Below are 21,286 nucleotides of genomic sequence, written 5' to 3'. Positions count from 1 at the left end.
CCCAATGCATCTGGAGCGGCATATTAGCGGATTGAACTATTATAGGAGTTAGCGACTAGTGTAGCCAGTGAGTTGGCGAAGAAAAAAACAAGATATTTCCTCCCAAAAATTCCGTGTTTCCAAAGGAGAAGCGCGAGTTGGTTTTGCCAAGTTCTACGCCCTCTCCGAGCGTTGAATCGGACCAGGCCATGGGCTACGGACCGGTTCCGAGCAGGGACGGGACGCGATGGCTGTGGGGCCCCTAAACGGGTAATGCACGGGCCATAACCCGAATAGAGGCTGTGGACTTGATGAGTAAGCTCGGTGCGCCACAGTGGCGTCGGACGTCACTTTTTCAGTTTCGCGTTCCGAGTCGCGAAGCGACGAACAACAACCTCAACAACAACCGCAACACACAACCAACAACCTCTCGTCGCGATTCGTGGCTTTGTCGAAGACCCGATCTGCGACCTGAAATAGCCTCGTCTCTGGACTTGCCTTCCCGCACCACCAAACCACGTACAATTACGACAGTTGCCCTCCTTCGGCCCCCATTCCCGCCGCATCTTCCGCCCCCATTGGCGGCGCGTGTTCCTTCAACCGGGGAACCTGCTTCCAAGTCAAGAGCGAGGTTGAGGAGAGGGTCAATCGAGCAGCAACACGGGTTCCAACACGGCGTTTGCAACACCCCGCGGCTCTGCGCTGCGCCCCTCTTCTGACTCGTACCTCGTTTGTTGGGTCGTCGCGTATACAGGACTGCAACTCCCGACCCCAAATCGCTTCGCCTCGATCAGTTCCTAGCCCAACAGCAGGGCCGTTTCTCATATTCTCCATACCCACCTCCCATTTTAAGAAAGGAAACAACAAAGGAAAAAAAAAAAGGGGGGGAAAGAAGGAAAAAAGCAACCGCAATCATGCTGCGACGACCCCCAACAACCCTAACCATCACCTCGGAAGACGTAGCCGCCTACGAAGACAGACGAACGCGACAAGCCCGCCAAGAAGAAGACGAAGCCGCCCAGCGGGAACGCATGGCGCAGCGCACAAGACGGCATCAGGAGCAGCAGCAGCAACGGCAGCAGCAACAACAACAACAGCAACAACAACAATTACAACAACAACAATTACACATCGACGACCGCCAACCACGGCAACCCCACCGCCAGCGTCCCCCGCACCAACCCACAAACCCCCTGCACCAGCAACAACCCCAACACCTTTCCCCGGCAGAAGTGCAGGCGCGCTCGAGCCTCATGCAGAGACTCCAGGCGGCGAGGGGCATGGCGGGTCGACTACCCCCGCAAGGCACGCAGCAGCCGCAGCCGCAGCCGCAGCAGCAGGACGAATACACGGAGCAGGACACGGAGATGTTGCTCGGCACGAGCAGTGACGAGGAGGAGGCGCAGGATTCGATGTTGGGCGGTGTTGGGGCGGATGCGAGTGCGTGGAGGAGGACACGGCTCGCGCGGGCTGCCGCTGCTGGTGCTGGTGCTGCTGGTGCTGGTGCTTCTGCTGGTGGCGGCGGTGGTGGTGGTCTCACCGGGCTAAATGGCGATGGCGGCAATGGTTCTGGTAGCGGCAGGGCTGGACGGGGACAGAACCAGGGCTTGCAGCTTACGCCGACGCCGATGGGGGACGTGGCCGGCGGTGCTGAGCGTGGTGTTAGGACGAGGGAGGAGAGGATCGGGCTTGGTAGGAGGGGGGCGAGAGGCACGTAAATCAGCCTTCTCCTGTACGGAGGTTTTCCAGTTGGTACAAGCCATTGGGGAATGATGGACTCGGTACTATACTTAATGTAGTGTTTATGATGAGCATGAGGGTTTAATTCCTACCAATATTGTTATCAGGGCTCTTGCATTGTTCGGCAGTAAAGTCGGGCGGTCCGAGCTTCCTCGGACTGTCAGACCCACACCGGACCGCCGACCGGACCGGTGCTGGCTTAACGCCGACTTCACTCCGACTTCATTCCAGATTCGGCATTCCGAGATGGCTCAATAAGGGCGCATCAAGAAGCCAGTTAATATCCCAAACTTGGGTAGCCTAGGAGATGAAGTGGGCTTTGTAGTCCTCTTCTTCGTGCACGAAGGCTACCTTCCCTTTATATAAGATAATGACCTTCTGTTGATCTTAGAGAGCATAAACTTCATTAATAAAGGCAAGATGGCAAGTGATGGTCATCGGTAAAATATCCATTATCTGTCACATGATCTGCACAAGGCGGAACATATTCTGAAAGACAGACCGCTCATCGCCGTGACGACGAATCATGCCGAACTGCCTCGTAGACTATAGTCCAGGATAAAGCAGGCACATCATAGTACTGCCTCCGAGACGAATCTGAATATAATATCTTATATAGATTAGTTAGCACTTGAGCTGAAAGAAGGCTTCACATTACTTCTTGACTCCAGACATGAGATGAAGGGCCTGGTTACTATGCCACACTCTCCTCTGGCTTGTCTCCGCTTGAAGCTACGGACACGTCGTGAACTGTCGAGTCTATCCGGGGAGAATTTACACCTCTAGTCCAGGTAAAAGCGCCTGCTCCTTCCTCGCTGTAGTATCCCGGAAACAAGTTCTTTCTCACGGGATGCAAAATATAACTGCTGGCTCTGTGTCGTCTTTACCAGACCTCTCTTTTGCATCAGTACTTGGCAACCGCTTTACTCTCCTTCCTGTCTCTCCTTCACAGTTCTTAATTCTGTTAAGAACAGAGTAGGGATTTCTTTCCTTCTCTTGTCAGAGATCAATCGCTTATATCCCACAATCCACCGGTAAGTAGGTGCTCAGCAACCTCAACATGTCCCTGCCTTCCTCCTTGCAGGCAAATCCCACATCATGACCACCATTGCAAGCATCATCCCATCCCATTCTGTTCCGAGACTGACTTCCCCGTCCCATCGAAGTAGGTCGGATGCTGTTGACAGAGATACATAATACACATCTGTCACCGTGCAAAGGAACGGGATAGAAGCAGAGTCACCCAAAATGTGCATGCAAATCTACCGCTACTACCAAGAGTGCGGGTGCCAGCTCAAGCACGTCTTCTGGCCCTGCGAAGACGGCCCCGCCTCCCGCGGATGCCACCACGTACAACCCGGTGTCGTCGTCAAGCCGGACGCCTTCTGCCCTTACCACGAGCGCGTGGAAGCCAACCGGCCCGAGAACCGGCCCGACACGCTCTCGCGCCGGACGAACCCGCGCAGGCGCCTGTTCCAGGTCAACTGGAACACCTACATGAAGACCTTCCACATCCCGCCGCACCCGCGCGACAAGTTCGAGTCCTCCCCCGACAGCCCGTGGCTTGACTCTGACGGATCCAGGAATGACGGCGACGATGACGACAACTCCGCCGGAGAAGGGGAAGGATCCGAGGCCTCGGAATCGGCCGACTGGTGCTATAACTGGGAAGACCGCATCCCCTGGACATACGCCGAGGGCGGCGGCCCCAAGTGGGGGCTCGAGTACGACACGGGCTACGAGAGCGGCGTCGAGGAGACCGACAAGCAGCGCCGCTTGCGGCTTCAGTTGAAGAAGAGGATCATCAAGAAGCGCATCATGCTCAGTCGCGGCAAGAAGACGGCCAAGTAGGCCCCGAATAGACAGAAGGCGACGAGAAACCTGTCCACGGGCTTACTGAGAAGATGAAGATATGGGTGGGCTAAAAACAGCTGCGTCACGTCTCATTGCTGCTGCTGCTGCTGCTGCTGCTACCGTAGTGGGACAACGCCATATGGGAACTCGTGTCGGCCCTAGGGAACCGGTCGTGCTTGCGATCATCTGAGGAGGACCGAGCTAGTAGCATTGTTGTTGGACCTCTCAACTTCCATTTATGGGAGGCCAATCTGGGGTGATTCTATGGACCGGATGGACGGCGCTGGCGTTATAAAAGATTCACTCACAGCTTTGGCTCTGGGACTTGGTACCGGCGACCTCTCGTGTGTTGCCGTAAGGAGCTGGGAGTTCAACTTGGGGTTCGACGCCTGCTTTCTGTTGACAACCCCGTGGTATAAGTAGATTCTTGCTCAAGCTTACGGGGAACATTGTGGGGAGGCATAGCAGGATTTTGTCATTCGCGACAAAATGCTGGTATAAAGAAATACCCGGGAACCGTACGGCAGCAATATAGGGCCTGTCGTTATCTCACGCAGCCATGTATCGTCGCTCGTGGAATGGACCGGGAATGTCTGTTGTCCATTTCATTCGATCTCGTGTGGATTGTCATAACTTCGTGTCATGTCCGCATATGGAACGCCCCCCTCTATCCAGGGGCTATGATGTTCTGCTCGGAACCTGGGGCATCTTCAGCTCCAAATCGGCTCGACGGGATACCGTCTTCCCCCGACACCCGTCACAGGACTGGTGGACCTTTCTTTCCAACTCTTCCTATCGCCTCGAAAATCTCGTTCTTCGGAATCCCACACGGAATCCCTGGCCCGGTCGACATCTGCATGGCTGCTCGTCCGACGACGTGATGATTGCGGCCTCGCCAGGTACCGCACCTCGCGACGTTTACGCATATCTCGCTCCTCTTCCAGCCGATCTCTTTCGCGCTCTCTTTCGCGCTCTTTCTCGCGTTCTCTCTCCCGCACCCGTTCCCTCTCCCTCCCCCGGTCCCGTTCCCGTTCGCGTTCAGCCCTGGCCCTTTCTCTCTCCTCTCTCCTGCGCCTCTCCTGCATCTCCATCTCCTTGCGGACTCGCCGCTCCAGACTGGTGGTGGAGGCGTCCGATTCGTCCGAATCCAACTCGGACCAGGCACGGCCGGCTCTTGGATGGCTCGCATATTCACGACTACGGCGCGGGGGCAGCTCACTTCGGCGACCAGACGAACTCCGGGTAGGCGACCTGGCGTTGGGGAGAACGGATGCAATCTTGTCGAACTTGTCACGAATGACCTCGGGTATGGGAAAACCTCGCTTGCGATACTCATCGGGCCTGCCATCCGACCTGTGAGAATGTGTCGCGGAAGGCGGCTGGGATGACGGAGGAGACGCCATGCGGCGAATGGATGGCGGAGGCCTGACTCCAACGGAAGGAGCGGAAGGACGGCGGCGAGGTACTGGACGTGGGCTGTCCTCACGCTCCGAGTCAGAGGGGGAATCTGTTCCGGAGCGGTGACGGGGCGGACTGCGTCGACGACGATCCCCCGGTGGCCGTGTGGGCGGCGGTTGAGGCGGCGGCTGAAAGGCAGGTTGCGAGTTGTCCGGCGGTGGAGATGGGTAGTCGGAAAAGCTGCGGCGGCGTTGATTATTGCGGCTGTGCTCGTCCGACGAGCTGCCGTGGGCGTGACGGTGCGGCCCTCGCTCGCGTTCAGGAGACGGCGGGACGCGAACGCGTTGGATAGGCACGCGACCTACCCCGTGACTGAAAGGAACTGGCCGGGCGGTGTGGGCGGCGTACTCGGGTGGTCCGGGGCGGGTCCTGGGAGCGGATTCCGGATAGGGGTTTCGCACATGCACGTAGGCCACCTTGACTTTGGGTTCCTCTCGATCTGTAGCTGGCGGGGGGGTGTCGGCCGGGACGGATGGCTTGGAGGAGGCCGTGTCGGGCTTTGTGGCCTCCTGACGTAACTTCTCGGCGCACTGTTTGTGCCATCTGTCCACCTCGTTATCGGGCTTGAGGGGGAAGGCTTCTTTGGGAAGGTCGGGAGGGAAGGGTTCGCCGGTATCAGGGTGCTTGAGCTTCCAGTGCTTCATGGCGTACTGTATGAAGGGCACATGTTCCTCTGGGCCAAGGAGAATTTCAATCGACTCCCAGCGCACAAAACCGCGTAGGGTCAGGGCGGGAACGGAGGGTGGGTCGAAATCGTTGCCCGGGATCGGTTGGAGTGAATGTTGACAGCCGGTGACTTGCCATATGTAGGAGATGGAAGCATGTGGCATAACATGGAACAGGCCTGCGAGAGAACTTAAGTCAGTTTCAACCAAGATCTGATTCCTGCAGCCGCGACGGGCGCGGTGACGCGAAAGCGCAAAGACACGGTGGTCTTACTGTCATAGTCGCCCCCAACAGCCCTGTAAAAGGCAGCGAGTTTAGCGGGTGTCAGACAATTCGTTCTTTTATCGCCGATATTTGCAATCTGAAGCGACGTTGAGGGTAATAGTTAGTTTTTGAACGTCGACTTCCACTGGTTTTCACGCGAGTTCGTGGTTAGGCAGGATTAGGTTGGGCTGGGTTAGTTGGGCGTAAGGTATCAGGGAGGCAAGGTGCAATCGATGTTGAGAGGGACCGCCAGGGACAGGGACACATACGATATACTTGGCGATTGCACGCAACAAGGCTTCGAGGGTCTTTGTTGGTGTTTTGTCCTTTTCGAAAAGGTAACCATAATAACCACCAGCTGATTTCGGCGAAGGGCTGGTCGTGTTACTAGACCCGGCGCCGGGACTTGCGCCGGGATTCGTACTACCGGCGGCGTTGCTGGCGCTGGCGCTGGCGCTGGTTGAGGAGGCGGGGTTCGGCTTTTTGCCGTTTTGGGTGGTGTCCGCGCCAATGGACTCTTTTGAGTCGGCTTGGGCCGTATGTGTCGCCATTCAATGCGATGTCGTGTCGCATCCAAAAGCAAGGCGTTGTGGCGTGGCGAGGAGCGGGCGCTGATAAGGGGAGAATAGATCGCGTCAGGTAGGAGAGAGAGATAGTTTGCGACAAGGGCGACAAGGGCGACGGACGACGGGCGATGCGATGCGATGCGACGCGACGGTGCGAACTGTCGGGTTGCGAGAAAGCGAAGAAGATGAGTTCGTCTACGGCGTGGTTAACCAAGCATCGGCAGGTGGTTTCGCAAGAAGCGATGATATAGATGCAGAATAGAGAGAAAAGAAATGAACGATTCATGGGCCGAAGAGAACAGATATTACAAAGTCCATTTCAGCGGGAAAAATCATTAATCAGGAGGAATGGGAAAAAATGAAGAGACGAAGACGAAGAAGAAAAAGAAGAAGAAAGAGAAAAATGCTGGGTTGACCAGTGGCGACGGAGCCAACGGAGCAACTGCCAATGTGCTCGGCCAAGCGGTTGAGAGGTCGATAAGTGTGGTCTCGTGGCTGATGGCCAGAGATGGGTGGGCAGATGAACAGGGGAGACGGGGGAAAAGAAAAGAGGGAGGGAAGATAGCCTACAGTGGAGTGGATTAATTACATATTCCCTGTTGATGTTGTTGGCGGTTAGGACATGGTTGACTGGAGCTATGTGATGTGGCCTGAGCTGGGCAGCAGGCAGGATAGGCAGAATAGATGGATCGGTTGGATGACCAGGTAGGGTAGACAGACAGACAGGCAGTGTTGCAGATGGTAAGGTAAGGGTTTGCGTGTTAGCGACCCTGCGAGACCACAGCCAGCCAAAGGCGCAGCTGCGGCAGTGAGTCAACTTTGAAGCGCGGATGCACCAAATGCGTGGCGGGACAGTAAGGATTATGAGAGTGCCAGAAGATAGAAGAGACCACAAGATGACGGTAGAAATGATGAAATGAAGTGAAGAGACTAAGCTCTCCAGGTTGCGGAGGGCTTTGAATGGTGAGTAGAAGGACCACGACGACGACGACGACGACGACGACGACGACGACGACTGGTGGCGGCGGCGCAGCGTACCTAAAAAGGCCTAATAAGGGGGAGGCGCAAATAATAGCGGTCAGGAGAAAAAAGAAAGGCGTGTTCGTTCTTTTTATCAGATCATATTCGAAGCTGTCGTGGGGGCGGCAGAAGGTGGATCCGAATCGAGCAGTGAAGGTCGTTGCATCCGTAACTTGTCACCTGTGGGCTATTTCAGTTCAGGTTCCGCGGTGACCCTGACCATGGCGGAGATAGTTGCCTGTCACTCCGCTGTACAATAAATATGGTAGGGTCGTAGTGGAGGGGCCGTCGTAGAGACACTGCACTGTAGACGCAGATGGTGACGGAGACGGAAACGGACACGGAAGGAGACAGACGGGCAGAGGAGGTGATAGGCCTTCCGTGAGAGAAGCAATTGAAAGTTAATGGTGGGTGAGCGTGTCTGTGTCAATATGTACGTGCGTAGACGTACGCATCTGATCTTTTCTTAACGCGAGGTCGCACCGCATACGATGAGGAGCGGATGGGAGACAAGAGGAAGAGAAGATGATGACGTTGGGGGAGATGGAAGAGTACCCAATTATCCTGGGGTACCTCGTGGAGCAGCGGCCGTTGACTGCTGTGGGGTGGGGTCGAATCACAAAGTCGAAGGAGCAACCCTGCCTACGGTACAGTACCTACCCAAAGTCAATTGAAGCGCCCAATCACTCCGTAGGCCTCCGTGGGCCTCAGTGGCCTCTGTCGACACGAGCCCGTAACATAATAAAGTACCTTACCTTAGGTAAAAGTATCCGTAAAAGTCCGGTTGAAACGCACCGAACCTATCAAGTGGGAAGTCTCAACTCAACTGGCAATCTCAGAGCCTTATGGTGAATAAGGTACGCCCGAAATCTTCCGTGACCGACATCCATGTCAGGCCCAGATGCATACCTGATACATTAAGAGACTGGAGTCTGTTTTACATGGCGGGTACTTGGACATGCCATCCGGTGCTTTCTGCATCGGCACATCAGATTTAAAAGAAAAAAAAAAACCCTTGGATGATGCTGATGCTGATGCATATGTATTAGCTGTTAGAGGAGGTGCTTCTGTGCGAAGGAATGGCTGGAAGCTAGAAATGGAAATTATAGACAGTAAATAGCATCAAGAATTCTGGATAAACAAAGGTAGATTGGAGCCGATATCTCTCCCAGCAGGCACCTGAGCAACGAGTTCCTAAGTTGACATTTGTGAAGGGCTGAGGGCATTCGATAAGCTCTATGGAATAGAATAGCCTCTCCGCACGTGGAGGAGCGGTGGCGATGAGGATGGGACCAGTCCCGGGACATCCGCATGATAGGACCACCCAACGGATAATATATGGAATTCGAGCAGTCCTGGCAATGGCGCGTGCGCCGTAGCTGTAGAGACGGGAATTGGGAAATTTCACCTCGGCGGCCCTCCCGGTCTAGGCGGAGGCCACTCGCCGGAGCCACCACTGACCACTGACCACTGACCACTGAACAAACAAGCCCCTGCCAGTCGGGCGGATTCACAGGATGTTTTTACGATTTCTCGCACGACAAGCCATACGGACAACAAAAACAATCAGTCGACACCAGAGACGGCATGCCCCGTGATGTGGGCAAGGTGGAAAGAGTTTGTTGAGGCTGCCCAAATGAATGTTGTGTCATAAATGCCATAGTCCCTACTGGAGCTCGGACGAATGAATCAATCCGTCGTCCCAACCATGAGGTATGTCCTCGCGCCCTCCCGCAGCTTTGCGACTCATCAGATGCTGTCGCTGCTGCACATCCCGCATGTCCGTTCGCCACGTGTGAACCTAATTGTGACAGCGAAGATAGCATCCGCTACCGCGGGGCCGGGTGGGTGTGTTAATTCTTGATTGATTCGTCGTCGCTGCTCCCCGTCTCTCTTAAGGGAGCAAAATGCACGTGGTAAGTAGTTCCATGAGACCTTGGTAATAACACGCCGCAGAACCAGTCCATTTCCCTTCGCCCAAGAAACCCCGCAAATAACCAGCCTTTTTTTGTTTACGCAAAAGTCGTGGGACGCTTGGCGCTCCAGAGCTTCTGCTTGTCGACCTTGCCGACACGGTGGGGGAGAGGGAAGCTGAGGTTCTTGGTGAGGAGCTGCTTTATGTAGGGGCGCTTGACGTCTTCGGTCTTCTCGAGCTCGACGACGCGGAGAATCTGCATCATCATGTGTTAGCACGGCTCCGCAGTAGCATTTTCCGGTTCGCTGTGAGCCGGGGGAGGTAGCGTACGTGGATCGACCTGAACCGGGCACGGTGGCGGGCGGCCATATCTTGGTAGAGAGAGTCGACGGCGGCGGAACGGCTCAGCTAGAACAAACAGCGTGTCAGAGACTGAACTTGTGCTTCGACGAGGGCAAAGCAGCCAGGAGAGCGTGTCTTCCAAGGTGAACCTACCTCCCTGTACTCCTTGTACATGTTGTGGGTGCCGGAGCGAGAGTCGTAGCGCACCCAGATGCCGAAGTTCTTGACCTTCAGGGGGTGCTTCTCGTAGATCTGCCGACAGAATCAGCTTCTTGTTGTTGTCTGGAGTCCATTCTCCCTCGGGAAGACTTACCGCCTTGGCGCTGACGATCTCACCGGTGGCCTTCTTGACCTTCCGCAGGCCACGCATGAAGTACCAGTACCGCGACTTGGCGACGATGACATTAGGGGCGAAGATTGTCATGCGGTACAGGGTAGGAGTCGGGTTGGTCTCGGTGGGCAGGTGGCGCCCGATGATCTCGAATTCCTGGAGGCGACCTGCGAACATATTCCGTCAGTCCAACTGCCTCTCCGATATTGCTCCATCGCGAAAACCAGGGAAGCCAAGCCGTATGTAGAAAGTCGGTGTTGACAAGACGTGATCCTGGCGACGAGCGAAGAAATTTCGTAGGTGCGATCTGATGCGGTAGGAATGTGAACATTCAGCGGTTGAAATTGGATTTCGGCCTGCTCTGTCCAATTCCCGACTTCGACGGTGCTGACTATCGAACCAAGCCACCGAAGTCGAAACCCCTCCTCTTATCGCTAAGCAAGGCATCGATCCGGTTCCCGTGTAGATTTCGAAACCATTGAGAGTCCGGGAAGGTCAACATCACGAGTCGGTTGGTGAATCAAGTGCACCGGGCACGTCGTCGTCGATTTGTTGGTTCGCATCGTACACAATCGGGAGTCCAAAGACGACACTGGTGATCACGAGAAAATAAAATCTGCTTACCCATCTTTGAAAACCACGTTAGTATGAAGTTAGAGAAGTAGATACGGCAATGTAAACTCACTTTGTCGGTGCTGCTCGTTGGCCGTCGATTGTCGTGATGGTTGCAGGGTCGGATGCTAGCCGCGAAACGAGGTGAGGAAAAAGTGGTCGAAATTTTGGGAGGGCTACGACCTAATTCCAAGCGACGTGAGCCACAACACCTAGAATTCTTCTGTGCGTGGGTGACACAAGATGTGGATTGTGGCTTATCTTGCACGTGATGCGTGGCTTGATTTTGTGTGGCTGTCTTGGCGATAATGGACTTCTGACACTGTATGGACACTGTCAATGAAGGAGAGAGAGCTCTTGGTCCAATAATAGGTAACCTTCGACTTCAACCACATCCACGTTGTGAGATCCGGCCTAAGATATCCTTGAGACTTATATCTCGACTCGAACTTCGGACAGAAGCGTCATCTTTCATGATAATCAACTCCGCTACGACCACCCAAGGACCACCCAACACCCTATTTCACGGCCTCGCAGTTGACGTCTTTCTCGGAATTTTGGCCCTCCAAGACCTCAGTCACGCCCCTCATATTCTTAGTCGGCGCCCTGGCCGGCTTCAACGCCAGGCATGGAATCTCTTTTCAATGACTTCGCGACAGCATATATGGGCATGAAAGGATATGATCTTGCCCAGACTCTATCCCCCATCCCGCCAGCAGATAAGCCGGACAGGCTAAAAGCTGTCTGGCTAAGCACGAACCACTACGGAGTCAAGGACGATGTGACACACGGCTTAGTCCAGGCTTTAACAAGTCGGTCAGGATACCCACGTGAGGAGGTGAGGGAGGAGGTGAACGGCTGGACTGAGGTCTTTTCCGCATATTGGAAGGCAATCGGCGAGTTGCTGGCTGTGGATGGCGACAGCATCGTCAACGGCCGGGTATGTGGGAACGTGACCCGTGTCCAGGGGTCGTCCCTTATGCTGATGACTTTCATAGAGAACATCTTGGACGAAAGTCTATGAAGCTTGGAAGGAGATGACGATGGCTCTCCACCGGGGCTACACCCATCATAATTTCGAGGCATGGACGATCCCGTGTCTTTACACGGCAGGCAAGTACCTGAGGGCGTTCGCCATCAAATCCGACGAGGAGAGGGGCCAAATCGATGCTGGTGGTGACGGCCTGGAGATCCGTGACGACTTTGATCCCGAGATGGAGAAGCACCAGCAGCTTCGGGACTGCGAGCAACAATTAAAGCGGATTTTCACGTTATGCTTGACCGACAGGTATGAAACTTCCAGCCATCCATTCTATCTCAGCTGGCTTTTTTCAGAAATGAAAAACAGTGTCACTGATGCTGATGCCACCGCAGAGCGGAAATTACGGAATCCAGAAAATGGGGCATCTACGCCATCGTCAACCTCCTATTCAAGACTTACTTCAAGCTCAATTCGGCCAACCTGGCACGGACGATCCTGAAGGCTCTGTCTACGAACAAGGGAAACATGCCGCCTCTTGAGGCGTTTCCCGCAGCCCAGCGAGTCACCTTCAAGTATTATGAGGGCGTGCTCTCCTTCCTCGAAGAGAACTACGTCGAGGTGAGAATCCAGAATCCATGAATGAGATCCCGAGCGACACGGTTCTGAGCCCTTCCATCATAGGCGGAGAAACACCTAGACGAAGCATGGAGAGGATGCAAAAAGGACGCCATGCCGAACAAAGAGTAAGATGACGAAAACCGAAGTATGCACCGGTTCCCTATCGGGTCACAATGCTGACAAGGGACACGTTCTAGGAGGATCCTGGCATACCTCATCCCCTGCCGCCTTCTGACAACCCACACCCTACCCAGCAAAGCCTTACTGGAGCCTTTCCCTCGCCTCCAGAAATCGTTCCTCCCTCTAGCCCAGTGCATCCGGCGTGGCGACCTCCACGGCTTCGACCTCGCCTTACAACAGGGTGAAGAGGAGTTCGTCAAGCGGAGGATCTACCTCACCCTCGAACGCGGCCGCGACATTGCGCTTCGGAACCTTCTGCGGAAAGTTTTCTTGGCCAAGGGATTCGAGGAGCCGAAAAATCCCGGCGATGCTCCGCTACGAAAGACCCGCATTCGCGTCGCCGAGTTCGGGGCTGCAATTAGCTTCGCCAACCGGGAAACCACGGATTCGGACGAGGTTGAGTGTTTGCTGGCCAACATGATTTACAAGGTACGTCTGCCGTCGTCATTGTCTTGTTGGTTCATTCTTTCCGAGAGACCAAGGTGGTGTGGGTATGCCGCTGTCTTCCCGTCGCTTCGAGTCATCGATGGTCTTTGAGTCGAATTATCCTGGTATATTGGTTTCATCCGAGATACGCTCTCGGCTTGGGTGACCCTTTTATAGCCTCGTCAGCTACTCTTCTGCCTTGTAGGCAGCCATTGGATGCCCCGGGGGGTCTGTCTAGGTCACACCAGGGTGCCATGTTACAACCAACCATCCCATACAGGGGTCGAAATGGCAGACTCGCCACATCTTACGCATGACTTGAACCACTGGCTAACGGGCATTTATACCTAGAACCTCATGAAAGGCTACATCTCTCGCGAACACGGCATAGTCGTTCTCTCTAAAAACGGAGCCTTCCCCGGGACAGGGGTCTGATGAAGGAGTAGCACAAGCTTGATACGACTACATGGTTGACGACTGGCGTTGCTGGAACACGGAATATGGTGATAAAGCGGTGGTACTTTTTCAACGTGATACCTACCTTACATTGCGTCTTATTGGGCACTGTAATAAGAAGACCAGGATAGCACAGCATAGCCGGAAAACGTTTCACAAAATTATGTAGCACAGCACGACATGACATCCCACAAGGTCAGGTCAAAACGACTGCATAAATAACTTGAATGATTTTCATTGCCCCCCAAGTCAAATCCATCAGGCTCCTGCAAGGGATCTGCTGAATTAACGAAATTCACAAAGCATCGTCATCCTTGGCCTTTATCCACCCAGCTGGCCTATATGCCAAGGAAGTCATAGCAACGGAATGGGCAGGGATGTGAAAGTGGTTGCATGGGGCAAACGCGGGACTGACACGGTGACTCACGCGCAAACGACAGGGATCTGATCGCCTCTTTATCATGGACCAGTCTGGCTGTAGCATGGCAAGTCCTGAGAACAAAGGCTAAGAAGAACTGTGACGGAAACAAGAAACAAAGACAAAGGAAGACCGGAAAATGAGGCCATGCTGGAAACGGCTTGCTTAGGAAAATGGTGAAGCAAGCTAGGAGAAGAGGCCAACCTCCCCAGATAAGGGGATGGCTGATGAGGATGTCTTTCTACTGGAAGCATGTTATTCACGGTTATTCACGCCACTACCCATGTAAGATAGAGGCTTCTAGTCGGTTTCATACCCGGCCAAAAAGGATGAACGATCTAGAAGCCATACCACCAATTTAGCATAGGGTATTCAGATTTCAGGCCGATCTTATCCAATGTAGTGTTCCCATCATCGAGACTAAGGGATTTGGACTTGTATAACAAATGTTCATGTTAACTTAGTCTGCAGAGAGTGTTGAGAATGGAAATAGTACCACGATCCTCCTGCATTTTATGCCATTCTTAGTGTTTCGTCTGGATAAGCGTAGAAACCAACCCGCATTGATATCATCTCGCCCTCGAAACATCTCGCCCTCGAAACATCTCGCCCTCGAAACATCTGCTCATTCTCCTTTGGGGAGCAGAAATATTCCCGTGTAAAACAAAAAAGAGAAGTTCCAAAACCCTTGTCGCCGAGCCATCGCGACACGTCTGGGGTGGCTCCTCGACCATAATCGTACATGGGGATCTCAGAAGGAGAAAAGGTAAAGCAACGCAAAGAACTCCACGCAGAATCCATTAACCATACCGGACATTGAAAGAAAGAAAAAGAAATACTCTTTTAAAAAACGCCCCCTGATAAACTTCTTGCAAGTGTTGAGATTGCCACAGACCCCACAGATCTTAGCAGGAATGAAAATGTAGAAGAACAGTGTTGAGTGAGGGTGAGTGTGGCAGTGAAGCAGCAGTAGAAAACATTACGTAGGAGAGAATTGAAGAGACCGGGCTTAGATATGTGATATGTAGAACGTGAAATAGCCTAGAATGGCCGACCGCTGCGAGGAGTACGGGGAGTACTGCGGCTATTAGCACTTAGAAGGCCAGTGGGAAAAGAGAAGCACTCACGATGCCGAGATGTCGTCAACGTGGTTGCACAGCGCCACGAACAAGTCGAAGAAGAGCTGGGTACCACCATTGTACATCTCGAGCTGCATGGTGCCGCTTCGCTTGAAAGTGCTGCGGCTGCGGATGATGAGAGCGAGGTAGTGGGCGCGCAGCTTCGAGTCGGAGTCGGGAGTATTGGCGTACGCGTAGCGTGCAGAGGCCAGGATGGTGCTGCACTGAATCCCGGACTCTGTTATGCGGGCACACGTTAGCTTGATGGACGCTAGATGATCGAAAAGATCCGGGGATGGACAACATACGAAGACCCTGCTTTCGCAAGGCGACACGCTTCAGCTCCTCGAGACCATACTTTTCGGCGGTGCAGTAGATGACGGTGTCCTTGAGGATGTCGCCCTCGATGGCGTGATGGTAGACGGTCGACTCGACGGAATCCCTGGCTTCGTCGGAGGCAGACTCCAGCTCCCAGCTATTACGACGCTTGTTGTGGATGAGACGAGGATAGTAATCCCCCTTGTATAAGTACTCGAGGACCGACGAGAAGATTTCGGGTTCCTCGTCCGGAAGGGCAATTCGGCGGGGTGCATCCTCCATGAAGTTGCCACGGAGAGCGTTGTGAAAGAAGGGAGAGACGCAAAGGACGTCCTCGTGAGCGGCAAACAGGCGTTGTTCGGAACCGATAACGAGGGTGACAATAGCCGAGGTAAGAGTACTGCGAGGAGATCAAGTCAGAAAAACAGGACACACCTAGAAAGGGGCGGAATTTTGAAGTCCTGGTAAAGAAAGAAGTACTTACTTATTCAGCAGAGAACTATCATCCGTGGTTACTGTGGTGGCCGACGTGGCAGTCATCGGCCGGCGGCTGTGACGGGACTCATGGCGATGCTTAGAGACTCCGCTGGATTTGCTAAAAGAAGAACTCGATTTATTGGGTTTGTGACTTTTGGAAAAACTCCTCGTGCTGGTTGAAGGAGGAGGAGGGTCGTATCGTCGAGAAAACATCGTGACAGAGGTATCAAAAAAGACAAATGGGTATCAAGATTCGTAATGTACAGACTCCGGCCGCGATAATAGTTGGAAAATGATGAGAGAAGCGGCGATGAGAAAAAAAAAAAGAAAAAAGCCAGAACACCGGATTCCAAAAAAGGTTACAGAAATGATAAAGTCGAGATATTGGCGACGGTGGTGGTGACGGCGAGGGCGAAATCGACGTCTTTCCAAATGACTTACCTGGAGCGTCGATGTCGGTCGTGCAGCGTGCTGAGAAGGAAGGGAAGAGAGAAAGTCGAGAAAAGAAAAAGGGGAGGATAGTATATATATATGAAACTCCGGCAAAAACGCTAGAAACAGCAGACACCGCATCCATGCTTGCGTGATGCCCTGGCCTGCCTCAGCACCCAATTGAGGAGAAGACGCGGCCTTGGTGATAGGACGTTAGTGGACGCGTTTGCTCGGAGTGGATACTGGCGCGTCCCAGGAACGAATTCACGTGACTTTATGGTGGGTACGTTGCCTAATTCTGCTTAGGGCAGACAACGGGGACCGCCAGGAAGGATGAAGTAAAGACCTCTGGGATAATGATACATATACGGAGTAATTACCTCGTACGTCCCTAAGCAAGCTGTGGCACCCGCCCGTGATGGATCGCCTCCAGCTGCAAGGTACCGTATTGCAGGACAGCCAGTGCTGCGGTACTTTGGTTTTGGAGGTGAGGAATCCTGTTCTGCCTGGCTGGCCCCTGGTCTGCGCTTTCTCCGTCGGGGAGACGAGGGACAAGACGGAACAAGAAACCCCCAAATCAATCAATCATGGGATGGATGTAATTATTCGTACTCCCGTAGTCGGCGCTCAACTTGCCACACCAGCGAGAGGAAGAGTCAGAACAAAAACGAAGCAGTTCCGGTCAATCTCACGCACACGAAATTGGCGAAGATCGATTTGTCAATTGATCCATGTTCCCTTTACCAATTTTCCTTCCCACGGCCGACTTGACTGGCCGCCACGAAGTAGCGCAGGACAAGTGTGCATAAATAATGCTTCGTACATCTGAGGCCGAGTGCGCGCAGCGTTTCTTCCCCTCACCCCGGGCGGGGGCCCCCCCTCTCATCGATGTGACTGCCGGGGACCGATGGCCTGGATAAAGTGGTTTTGTTAGTTTAGTCTACCTTACACGTGTAGTGCATGTATCATCGGTCCACTACTCCGGTTGGCCAAATAGCTCAGTGGAGATGTGAATTCACGGGAACCATCAGATGGAAACAGGGCAAGGCGGGAGCCAAGACGACGCCCGCTCCTACTGTTCATTCGTTCACTGTTTACCATCCGAGGTTTGAGAGTCTGAGCCGATACTATTCAGTTTGTTACACCAGAGCCTCCGCGGTCAGAGCCACGGTGCAGTTGATGAAGATCAAGATTCAAGATTCCCTTTCTTGTTAACTCTCGACTAAGGTAGATAGTAGTGACTCACGGGTATTCCCAATGTACCTTACGTTAATCTAAGGTACCTAGGTATGTAGTACATCTGATGACTCTTTCCTTCCCTTTCCACACCTCAAAATCTGGCGGTCATAACAGTCATAAATGCCAGATCATGAGCCATTATTCGTACCATCCCGTGACGTTGCCACCACCACTTTCTCGATCGAGTCAGCGACAGCCTTACGACCTTCTCCCCTGAACATGACATCGTTGTGAAACGTCCCACGAATAATCTTCCGTTCCACCGTCAGGCCCAGCTCCCGGCCACGCTGTTCCAGTCGAGCACCGTGGTCCGCCGGCACCAGCTCGTCCTGTCCAGCCACGACCAAAGTAATATGCGGCGGTCCACCGTCATCACTCCTCAGCCGCGCGATCTGATCTAGATTGGCTAGAGAGTCGAGATGGTTCCGGAGGAACGGCCACAAGTAGCGGTACGGAGTCCACTTGGAGGGATACAGTGCCCCTAGCATGTCCTTGACGGACGTGAACGCCGTTTCGAGGACCAAGCCGTCGAGTCTGATTGTGCGAGGGAAGTCCTCCCACGCAGCAGCCAGATTGGTGGCTACTCCGGACCCGATACTCTGGCCCCAGAAGATCAGCACTGGCCGTGGGTTCGGCCCGTTATCGGCGGATTGTTGTTGCTCCTGTTCATCGTGTAACCGCGTGACGTACTCGAGACCAGCCTGAGCATCAAGGTTGATTCCCCTTTCGGAGGGACGGCCCCGAGAGGTCCAGTAGCCCCGATAGCTGAGACAAATCATAGTATAGCGCGCGCGCTGTTTCCCTCTCTGCAGGGTTCTCAGGACAGCAGAGAGGTCCTGTAAGCGAGGAGGTATGGAAGAGGCATTTCCTACAAGCATATGTAAGTAAAACCACTAGTTCCATTCCGCTAGAAGAAACTTCAACAAAACGCTGCCACCTCCCCCGAGGGGTCAGAAATGGAGGAGGAGGAGGGGAAGGAGGAGGAGAAGGAGGAAGAGGAAGAGGAAGAGGAAGAGGAAGGAGGTGGGCAGACCCTGAAAGTAGAGAATGTAGACGGGAATAATTCCAGATGCAGACGCCCCCGGCGACGTGGAGGTCTTGGGACCGGTGGATTCCACGCTGGCGACGCAGAGTGCCAGGTCGGTTCCGTCGGCAGCACGGGTTCTCCGCTCCTCCCACACGACACCCCCGCATTCCCGGGCATAGTCCTGGATGCGCTCGCGACGAGCGTTGGGCGGCAGGCCCGGCATGTAGATAATCTTGTTCTGGAAAACGATCATCATGGCGCACTTCCAAATCCAGAGTGCACCCAGTAGCCCGACGAACATAAGCGGGGGAAGCCAGAACATCTGAGAGTGCAGGTCACGCCTGGACATCAGGGGGAGGCCAGCCAACCGTGGCCTGCTGCCGGGGCCCCTGGCGCAGGGTCTCCGTGGGACGGCGACATTGGATAGAGACTTGAACGAGTACGGATTGCCGATGAGGATGTATGAAGAGGGAACAACTCGGGAAATAAGAAGTGGGCTTGCGTTTGTGCGGAAGATGGTGTGGAGAGTCTGAGGAAAGGATGCAGGTCGAGTCGTGATGCGCGACATGGACACCATTCTGCCGCCAGTCGACACCTGCTGCTCCGTGAACGCCACAACCGGCGCAAGACAAGTTAAATGGCGGTTTAATGGTTGGGCATGCGAGTGATGGTCGTGGCGGACGACTTGAATTACGGCCGTGGAAGCTCTGTTCGCCGTGCCTGGGAGCGAACCATGACGGACAGGGTCTAAGTGTCCATCCGCGACTGGACTCTGAGCGGATCGAGACGACTGTCGTATGCAAATGTCATGTCATGCAATGTAGCAGGCGCGATGGGCTCGAATGCTGCAATGGGAAGTGGTCAATTGAATTCCAGCCCAACGAGAGCCGACCTGATCAATTGAGATTTCTAGATGACGATGTGAAGGCGTGAAGCTTGAATCGGAGGGCTTTTTTCCCTTTCTTTTTTTCTTTTCTTTGTTTTCTTCTTAAATCTCCCGGTTACTGTACGTCCAGCGAGCCTATGAACCCCGGACCCTTTCCCATTGACACCTCAGGTACCTGGAGATCCTATGTAATACTTGTCTCTTGCCTACTGTAGGTGCTCCCGGTCCGTACCTACAAAGTAGATAAGTACAAAGTACAAACGGTAGCCTTTTGCATCATACCTTATCCTTACTGTGTCCGGGTACTCCGTACCAGTTCCTGAGTAACAAGGCAAAATCTCATCTTTCGCTCATGTGCCAAGCAGGCTGGCTGAAGGCCCCACGTCCCTTGTCAACCCATGCCACTCGCCGCTTACTTTACTTACCCGCTCCGTCCATCCTACACAGTCCTTACCTTGGTAGGTCTTCTCTCAGTTCTTTTGCATCTTTGGCGTAGCCAAACATAAAGCAGCCCCCTTCTTCGATATTTCGACAATCTTTCTCTCTTTGTCTCTTGCCCGCCCTCGAAAACGCACCAACCTCCACCATTGCTGTGTCGCCTTATCGTCTCCTGACTTTTCCTCCGCCCATCCACATAGCACCCCAGTCGGTGTCAATCCAACAGATTCATGGTCGTCACCATGCCCGGTCCCGTAGAAGACGAGCGACCTACCTCGCCGCATATCGAACTCCACGATAATCGCCCTGCGTCCTCTCGTTCTCGGGCGAATAGCGAAGGCCAACCCAGCCCCGGGTTACGAAATAGCAAGGGGTGGGACGGCAAGCTAAGAGTCGATCGCACCGCCGTGCTCGTGAATCCAGAGATCCTTTCCGACCCTGAATCCGACGACGAGAACGTCCATCCAGGAGAGCAGCTCCCGGCCGACGAAGGTAAGGCTTCCTCCATTCCGAGTAGCACCTCCACGGCTCTTGATTTTCCCCCTTGTTCCTCTTGCATGACGTGACGGCATATGTGCCAGAGCCAGAGCCAGAGCCTAATTTTTCTTTCTCCTTTTCCCCAGATCTCCTCGACGACGAAGACCCCGACACAGACGAGATCATCGTCTCCCACGCCCGTGTCGCCTCCATATCCGCCCTCCGGCTCGAGCGCTTCCGCCACGTCGCCCGCCTCTGCCTCCGCCAGAACAGCATCCAGCACATCGAAGGGCTCTCCGCCCTAGCCGACACCTTACAGGACCTGGACCTCTACGACAACCTCATCACGCGTGTCCGCGGCCTCGAAGACCTGACCCACCTCACCCAGCTCGACCTCTCCTTCAACAAGATCAAGCACATCAAGAATATAAGCCACCTGAAGGACCTCAAGGAGCTCTACTTCGTCGCCAACAAGATCTCTCGCATCGAAAACCTCGAGGGCCTCCCCAACCTCACCTCCCTCGAGCTCGGCTCCAACCGGATCCGCACGCTTGAGAACCTCGAACCGCTCCAGAACCTCGAGGAGCTCTGGGTCGCCAAGAACAAGATCACCTCCCTCGCCGGGCTCGCCGGCCTGCCCCGCCTCCGCCTGCTCAGCATCCAGTCCAACCGGATCCGCGACCTCGCCCCGCTCGCCGACGTCCCCGGGCTCGAGGAGCTCTACATCTCCCACAACGCCATCGAGCACCTCGCCGGGCTCGAGGCCAACACGAAGCTCCGCGTCCTCGACATCTCCAACAACGCCGTCGCCTCCGTCGCCGGCCTCGCGCCCCTCGACCGGCTCGAGGAGTTCTGGGCCAGCTACAACCAGATTGCCGACTTTGCTGAGGTCGAGCGTGTGCTGCGCGACAAGGCGAACCTCACCACCGTGTACTTCGAGGGGAACCCGCTGCAGCTTAAAGGGCCGGCGGTGTACCGGAATAAGATCCGCCTGGCGCTGCCGCAATTGTCACAAATTGATGCGAGTGAGTTTGACCCAACCCTCCC

The 21,286-nt window shown here is 54.3% G+C and overlaps 7 protein-coding genes across 7 annotated transcripts in view; 3 read left to right on the top strand and 4 right to left on the bottom strand.

Moving 5' to 3' along the window:
* Positions 1 to 893: 893 nt before the first annotated feature.
* On the top strand, positions 894 to 3,570 carry SODALDRAFT_363701 (hypothetical protein; the record flags this gene model as incomplete). Its single annotated transcript, XM_028614581.1, has 6 exons — positions 894 to 1,671; positions 1,848 to 2,014; positions 2,197 to 2,260; positions 2,398 to 2,464; positions 2,804 to 2,884; positions 2,940 to 3,570. The coding sequence occupies 6 exons, from the start codon at positions 894 to 896 to the stop codon at positions 3,568 to 3,570; spliced, it is 1,788 nt and encodes a 595-aa protein (XP_028462814.1).
* Positions 3,571 to 4,283: 713 nt separating this feature from the next.
* On the bottom strand, positions 4,284 to 6,512 carry SODALDRAFT_321091 (hypothetical protein; the record flags this gene model as incomplete). The annotated part of the gene is made up of 3 exons (XM_028609596.1): positions 4,284 to 5,875; positions 5,971 to 6,058; positions 6,231 to 6,512. 3 exons carry the CDS (start codon positions 6,510 to 6,512, stop codon positions 4,284 to 4,286), a joined length of 1,962 nt encoding a protein of 653 aa, XP_028462813.1.
* Positions 6,513 to 9,466: 2,954 nt separating this feature from the next.
* On the bottom strand, positions 9,467 to 10,917 carry SODALDRAFT_76127 (ribosomal L18ae protein family). Its single transcript, XM_028615660.1, has 6 exons — positions 10,821 to 10,917; positions 10,760 to 10,763; positions 10,118 to 10,302; positions 9,958 to 10,056; positions 9,793 to 9,870; positions 9,467 to 9,718 (listed from the first exon to the last, which is right to left on the bottom strand). The coding sequence occupies exons 2-6, from the start codon at positions 10,761 to 10,763 to the stop codon at positions 9,560 to 9,562; spliced, it is 525 nt and encodes a 174-aa protein (XP_028462812.1). The 5' UTR covers positions 10,821 to 10,917; the 3' UTR covers positions 9,467 to 9,559.
* A 232-nt stretch (positions 10,918 to 11,149) lies between these two features.
* On the top strand, positions 11,150 to 13,653 carry SODALDRAFT_329216 (PCI domain-containing protein). Its single transcript, XM_028610877.1, has 6 exons — positions 11,150 to 11,687; positions 11,746 to 12,035; positions 12,122 to 12,347; positions 12,411 to 12,472; positions 12,545 to 12,956; positions 13,305 to 13,653. The coding sequence occupies exons 1-6, from the start codon at positions 11,412 to 11,414 to the stop codon at positions 13,386 to 13,388; spliced, it is 1,350 nt and encodes a 449-aa protein (XP_028462811.1). The 5' UTR covers positions 11,150 to 11,411; the 3' UTR covers positions 13,389 to 13,653.
* A 1,297-nt stretch (positions 13,654 to 14,950) lies between these two features.
* SODALDRAFT_321088 (hypothetical protein) lies at positions 14,951 to 15,803 on the bottom strand (the record flags this gene model as incomplete). Its single annotated transcript, XM_028609595.1, has 3 exons — positions 14,951 to 15,183; positions 15,254 to 15,663; positions 15,748 to 15,803. 3 exons carry the CDS (start codon positions 15,801 to 15,803, stop codon positions 14,951 to 14,953), a joined length of 699 nt encoding a protein of 232 aa, XP_028462810.1.
* Positions 15,804 to 17,539: 1,736 nt separating this feature from the next.
* Positions 17,540 to 19,363, bottom strand: SODALDRAFT_353430 (hypothetical protein; the record flags this gene model as incomplete). The annotated part of the gene is made up of 2 exons (XM_028613646.1): positions 18,445 to 19,363; positions 17,540 to 18,279 (listed from the first exon to the last, which is right to left on the bottom strand). Exons 1-2 carry the CDS (start codon positions 19,013 to 19,015, stop codon positions 17,540 to 17,542), a joined length of 1,311 nt encoding a protein of 436 aa, XP_028462809.1. The 5' UTR covers positions 19,016 to 19,363.
* A 641-nt stretch (positions 19,364 to 20,004) lies between these two features.
* The window catches only part of SODALDRAFT_363696 (protein phosphatase 1 regulatory subunit SDS22), a gene marked incomplete at both ends in the record, with an annotated part of 1,413 nt that continues 131 nt past the window's right edge, over positions 20,005 to 21,286 (top strand). The window contains 2 exons of the mRNA XM_028614580.1: positions 20,005 to 20,254; positions 20,386 to 21,264. Coding sequence (XP_028462808.1) covers positions 20,005 to 20,254; positions 20,386 to 21,264 — 1,129 coding nt within the window. The remainder of the gene's footprint in view (positions 20,255 to 20,385; positions 21,265 to 21,286) is intronic.

The sequence above is a fragment of the Sodiomyces alkalinus genome (assembly GCF_003711515.1).
Source record: "Sodiomyces alkalinus F11 unplaced genomic scaffold SODALscaffold_12, whole genome shotgun sequence".
NCBI lineage: Eukaryota > Fungi > Ascomycota > Sordariomycetes > Glomerellales > Plectosphaerellaceae > Sodiomyces > Sodiomyces alkalinus.
Note: the sequence above shows the minus strand (reverse complement) of the source record. Positions and strands in the feature narration are given on the sequence as shown.

Bases quoted from the DNA above. Each gene is read 5' to 3' on its own strand.
- SODALDRAFT_76127 (XM_028615660.1), bottom strand. The intron at 9,871-9,957 runs GTAGGTTCACCT...TGTTTGTTCTAG, and splicing joins TGTACAAGGAGTACAGGGAG to CTGAGCCGTTCCGCCGCCGT. The intron at 9,719-9,792 runs GTACGCTACCTC...ATGATGATGCAG, and splicing joins CCCGGTTCAGGTCGATCCAC to ATTCTCCGCGTCGTCGAGCT.
- SODALDRAFT_329216 (XM_028610877.1), top strand. From the start codon at position 11,412: ATGGGCATGAAAGGATATGATCTTGCCCAGACTCTATCCCCCATCCCG. The intron at 12,473-12,544 runs GTAAGATGACGA...GACACGTTCTAG, and splicing joins GACGCCATGCCGAACAAAGA to GAGGATCCTGGCATACCTCA. The intron at 12,957-13,304 runs GTACGTCTGCCG...ATTTATACCTAG, and splicing joins TGGCCAACATGATTTACAAG to AACCTCATGAAAGGCTACAT.